The sequence below is a fragment of the Convolutriloba macropyga genome, unplaced genomic scaffold, assembly GCF_964194025.1.
Source record: "Convolutriloba macropyga unplaced genomic scaffold, txConMacr16.3 SCAFFOLD_3966, whole genome shotgun sequence".
NCBI lineage: Eukaryota > Metazoa > Xenacoelomorpha > Acoela > Convolutidae > Convolutriloba > Convolutriloba macropyga.
In genome coordinates this window covers 17,501-23,758 of record NW_027452967.1, presented here as the reverse complement: position 1 = coordinate 23,758, position 6,258 = coordinate 17,501, and the positions used below count along the sequence as shown (strand labels likewise).

Sequence of the window (6,258 nt, the reverse complement as noted above, 5' to 3'; positions counted from 1 at the left end):
GCTTGATTGGGTATCTTTTGTCTTTGGGAACAGGTCGATACTTGGCTTTAAAAGGTTGCCCTCAAAATTAAAATAGTACCCTGTGTGTGATAGTCCTTATTCATTTTATATTGATTAGTCAGCTTAAATGTTCAGTTATCTTTTCTGCGAAGGTTTTTGAAACTGAAAATTATAAAAAACAATAATTTTAACAACTTTTTAAAAACTTGTCAATGTTTATTGTTCAAGTTATGATTAACAATATATACAAAAACAAAAAAAATAAAAAAGTGTCTCTATGATCGTTGACCGACGTCGTGTGAGGCTAAGTTGTGTAAAATCTCAAAAACTAATAAAATACAGAAGTTCCACAAATATTCAAAAACTAAGTTTTTAAAATTAATATCATGTCACTCAGTAGCTTCTACTAGGTTTAGGATTAGTGTAATTTTAAGCTTGCCCAAGGAACTCATTCGCATTTCCGAGCCCTCGGGTTTTAATTTTCATACCGTCTTGAAAACACAAATTCATCAAATCAATGCGGGATCGTAGCGCATCAAAAATGTAGCATAACAAGTCTTGAAAATCAATCAGAAAAAATGACACAACTATTTTTAAAATGCTTGAGCAGGTGATGAAGATAAGTGTGATGTCAGAACAATTTGCTGCTCACATAAAGCACAGAAAATATTCAAAGATTCGGAGTAAATTTTTTTCTGGAGTTACGGAGAGCTGTATAATAACGAAAAAAATAGAAGTTTTAAAAAAATGGAACAAAAAAACTTACTCAAAGCTTATAATTTCTTGAAGACCCATGAAAATCTTCAACACAAAACTTGATCCCGCCAAAAAATAAATTGAGAACACTTAAGTTTAGCATAATGAGTTTTCATCGTTTGGAACTAAATAAAGGAAGACGGACGGAAAAGGAAAACAAATGCAAAATATAACACTTAGGTACAGAAAAGTTAGAATTTTTACATGAAAATTGTTCCTCTTGTTTTTAAGTCACATTGTTTGGTAAAATACAGAAAATTTCACTGCTCAGTTATATTTTTATGAACCTCCTAGCCCGAACAGTTTGGATCTTTCCAACAATTGCCCCAAAATTTGGGGCAATTTTTGAACAGAATTTATTCGAGCAATTTATTAACCAATCATACACGACTAATAACTTTCCAGGTATGCGCATACTATGTTAAACTGAATAGAATAAAATACGCTATGCTATGCTTTTGAATAGAAAGCGAATAAAAAATTCGGACCCACGATTTCTGGATTACATTCTACAGCGCATGAAGGGCATGGACACGAACAGTGGTCCGCAATTGCGTTCAAACTCTCTTTCGGCTATCTAAACTGTAGGTTGAGTAATATTGTGATAAAGTATAGCAGAGACAGGGGCAATTCTCTACTAGGTACCAAAGGGGAGGGGGTATTTGTTGAAACGACCCAAAAGTTTTTTTAAATTTCACAATTTGCCTGTTCATGTTGCCAATCAGCACGAATAAACTTTTTTCAAACGCTTTATTGTAAAAACATAAAAACATTTGATACCTTTGGAAGTTGAAGGGCCGGCTGCTCGGCTGGGATCGCCAATTCCGGCAGTTGTCTGGTCTTCTCGAGGCTGTTTCTTGGCTATTTGCTTCAATTTCCCCAAGTCTCTTCTCAGTGGATAGTCATACAACGGCCTCTGCCTCAACGGGCAAACTGAAATGAAAAAATTCCAATTATTTGAAAACATCAGCTAAGTTTTCGCTGAGAAAATTTTTCCGCTCGACTTTGAATTGCGAATGCTTGGAAGATTGAATTTTTCCAATTCTTGCAAGACATTATCGGATGATCACCTACTTGGGATATTTGTAGACCCGAACGTGAAAAAGTGAAAAAGTATCAATTTACACTCAGTTCAATATTGTTTTGAAGATATTTTTTTGAAAATACTTTTTTGAAGAACGTCTTTTCTTGCGGTTTTAAACTTAACAAACTGAAGTTTTGTTTCGTTCAAAAGCGACTATGCCAATAAAACCAAACAATTTTTTGCCTTTGGTTTTAAACTTTTGGTCCTTAGATCATTTCCGTTAGAAAATTGGAAGAAAATTATTTGAAAAATCGGTTTCAAATTGCTCAAACTATTTGTGAAAATTAGTTACTTATAATATCGGCAATTAATGTTTAAACAAATGACACAGTTGTATGATCTGTAAAAGTGCTTTTTGTGGTTCTACTTAAGTTTGTCAACAAACAATAAACAACCTTGTGTTTGTACCCAAACCTCCAAAACAAAGTAACTGCGCAGTTTTGAAAAAAAAAACATCAAAACACTTTGGTTTTGAGTTTTTTATTTCTTAGTTTTTTCAGAACGGTCTTTCGGCTCTTCACTCCGCCAGAATAGTTGTTCTTGCAGAACAACTATAGAAATAATTCTGAAAATTGAAATAGAAATAATTCTGAAAACATTTTTCTGGCTTCGGTATTCAACGTTCGTTTTTTTTCAGTTACAGTGCAGAAAAAAACTTGTTCTGCTAAATTAAATTCGACATTAATCATCAACATCAATGACCTTTAAAGCTGAACAATATAATCAGTGTCAACGTTGTACGGGCAAGTCTATTACAACACCGTTGTTTGTAAAACTATTAAATAGACCTTATATACGTCTAGTTCATTTTTCTTTGTTCTCAAAAATTTCATTTCACGACAGCATATATGAAGAGTCTAGTGTAATTTTAGTGTTGATACTTAAAAAACAAATGGTATCAAAATTTTAAGAGGAAGAGATAAAGTAAATCGCCTTCGTTAAATCTATAAAAATACTTCAAGCTAATAGTGAAAATTAGTGGATTTTAAAAGCATTTGATGGGGTTCAATGTAAAAAACCATTGGTTTTTTTCAAACAAAATTACGACTTTTTGAACAATGTTAAATCAATTTAAAATTTAACCATGAGAAAAGTTTTGCCCTGGGCACTCAGAATAATAGTTTTTCAATATTAGCGTATAAAATTATCTCCATTTGAGTTTAGGTCTTTACCCCCATTATAGCCGCCCCAGCTCAGTGTTCATATAATATATAGCTCCCCCAGCATAGTGGTCTTATACCTTTTTGGTGGGCAGAGGGGTTGAAGGAAAGAAAGCTTTACTTGGAACGAGCTTTGAGCTTTTTAAATTTGATGCATTTTGAGAAGTCTCGATTTCGGATTTATAAAATCTTTTAAAAGCAAGTATATTGTTTTTAGTGAAATTCTATAAGTACATTTTTGTTTGGAAGTTAATGAGATATTGTATTATTGAAAATGTTGTTGTTTAATTTTTGCACCAGTTGACCGATTAAAATTTCGTCTATAGACTTAGCGCGGAACTGTTGATTACACTTGGCGCTGATGACTTTTGGGTAGGTTTCAGAAACCTTTCAATAAAAATTTTAATATAAACAGTGTAGCTTTTTAAAATAATGTTTTTTCCTTTTTTCCTAAAGACTTCAAAATTTTGCTGATAGTTTGATATGAGGGGTGCAAACTGCAGTCATTTCTCAGTTATTGCACCAGTAGACTGTCAAAATTAATTTTTGTCTATAGACTTAGTGCCAAGCTGTTAATGGTGTCGATTTAATGACTTCAGGGTAGTTTTCAGAAACATTTCAGTAGAAATATTTCAATATAAACAGCGCAGTTATTTAGAATTTTGATTTTTCTCCCTTTTTTCATGAAACTGCAAAACTATGCTGGTATTTTGACACGTGGATTGAAAAATGCAGTCATTTCTCATGAAGAGAGGGGGAACGTATGGGGTCTGTCCCATCACAGCCCCTCAAACCCTCGAAATTAAAGCATCCCCCAATTTAGGCATAATTACGTTCTTCCGCAGGGCTGTACATTAAATAACCCTTGAGTTGGGGGGATGGCTACCCGAATTAGGTCGTCGGGTGGGGTCCCAATAGTATCCACTTGTGGTCCACTGTACTACAAATAATAGTGCAACTTTCACTAGTGTTCCACTGGTATTCCATAGATAGAGTTTCATTTTATGTAAAAATTTTGAATTACAAAGATTTCCGAATTGTGTCACGATGATTTTCTGGTTTTTACACGTGCAGACTTCACACGACTGTAACACAACTTTCTGATGCCAAAACAGCCGTAAGCTAGTATTCAGCCGGTCAGAACTTCGAAATAGCTCCTGCAAAATAAAAATCAAAAATGTCCAGAATGGGGTTTTTGTTGATGAAGGGGGGGGGGGGGGTGGTTTCAGGAATCTTGCAATATTTCACATGTGAAAGCAAAGTACTATCAATTTTTTATCAGGTCGTTACAGAACTAAATAACTGCAAAAAAGATCCCAGGAACGTTTTGGATACCTCCTTGATTTTCTGTTAAGCTTTTTTGTTGTTTTCAAGAAAAACAGCGATGGGTCATTTGAGCCGGTAAAAATTAGGGTATGCTAAGCCAACCCTCTCTGGTATTGGTTTCATAAGTACCAAATCAAAACAGGTCATGGTATAAATGGTTTTAAGTCTTATTTAACGACAAATCAAATGAGTTTCAATTGACATCGTGTTGAAGAACTTGTTAACAATTTTTGAACAGAAACATCCATAAATGGCATTATTGATTGACCGTTAATTTTTCCCTAAACACAGATGTTTTTACTTGATAACTGTTTATTATGAGTTAAAGTATCATCTTATCAAACTTATAAGCCTATGCAGGACGTTTTCTTTGCACTCTTTGAGAAATGATAACCGATCAAAAATCTACTACCCTTTGAAAATTAGTTCGAACGCCAAATGCCCAATTTGCCTTGATTTTTGAAATACTTTACCAATTAAGTTTACGGTATATATTGCTTTAAAGCTCATGGGATTCCTCCTCGATTGCCTGTTATTTTTTTGTTGTTTTCAAGAAAAAAGACTGGTCGGGCAATAGAGCCGAGAAAAAATAGAATATTTTAGGCCAACACTTATTGGCTTTAATTTCTGAAGTACTCAACCAAAAAAGTCTTGGTATATAGGTTTAAAAATCTTAGTTAGCGGCAGATCTGATGAGCTATATCTTGTTTTGATTGATAATGTATTTTTGAAGTTATTAACAATTACTGACAACGAACCTACGTAACTAACCCCGTGCTCACTGCTCGAATGTTAATTTTTCCTCAAACTGATGTTTTAACTCATTAATGTGTATCTGTAATAGTATCTGTTATAATATCATCTTACCAAACTTTTAAGACTATGTCGAAAAATATCTGTGCCCTCCAAGAGGAATGGTTACATATCAAGCATCTGCTACTCTTTGAAAATTATGTCGAATAGCTGATAGCTCATATGCTTGTATTTTCAACTATTTAACTAAAACAGGTAATGTTATATATGGTTTTTACGCCCATTTAACGGCAGATCTAATGAGTTATACTTCGAATCAATTGAATTCATTTTTTTGGCGTTATTATCAATTTTCGACCCCGAACCTACGTAACTGAACCTTTTTTCACTGATTGAATGTTAATTTTTCCTTTAACTGGTAATTCAAATTAATAAACGGTTAATAATCATAAGAAAAGCATCTTGCCAAACTATTAAGCCTATGCCGAATGTTTTCTGTGCACTCTTCGAAAAGTGGTAACACATCGAGCAACTGCTACTCTTTGAAAAACATTTCTAACTAATCCCCAAATGCTCCTTTGAACTATTTTTTTAACAACATGACCAAATTATGTTATATATTGTTTTAAATCATTTTTAGCGGCAAATCTAAAGAACTACGTCTCGTTTCGTTTGATATCGAATTTTAGAAATTATTTACGATTTTCAACCCCCGAACCTCCGTATCTGACGCCAAGCTCACTGCTCGATCTGTAATGAGATCAAATGAGATGAGATTTGACGTGGGAGCTGTACTTTGTATTTAGATAATGAAACAACACAAGTTTTTGTCCGCCTTTTCTGGAAAAAAATGGGCTTTTCATATGGTAATTTCCAAGATATCGGAATTCTTTTTCTCTATTTTTCGAAATTTAGTTTTTGAAGTTGGTTGGAGATATAGTTTGTGTCTGGTTTCGTGCCATTGCTCTGCTGAATTCAAACATCAAGAAAGTTTGATGAGCAAGTTTTTGTTTACTGGAGAGGGTAAGGGCGATGTGTGGTGCAAACCCATAGCAAAAATGTTACACAGGTTGAGGTGCCAGATTGAAGTGACCTCTGATCAGACCCAAGTCCAACGCACACTGTTTCCAGACCAAAATTAGAGGGTCTCATCAGAGGTTACTTTTGTCTGACAAGGTC

General features: G+C 34.0%; 1 protein-coding gene across 1 annotated transcript in view; it reads right to left on the bottom strand.

Moving 5' to 3' along the window:
• Positions 1-1,536: 1,536 nt before the first annotated feature.
• Positions 1,537-6,258, bottom strand: part of LOC142357945 (uncharacterized) — a gene marked incomplete at its 3' end in the record, with an annotated part of 14,523 nt that continues 9,801 nt past the window's right edge. The window contains exon 4 of the mRNA XM_075409429.1: positions 1,537-1,689. Within this exon, the coding sequence (XP_075265544.1) occupies positions 1,537-1,689 (153 nt within the window). The remainder of the gene's footprint in view (positions 1,690-6,258) is intronic.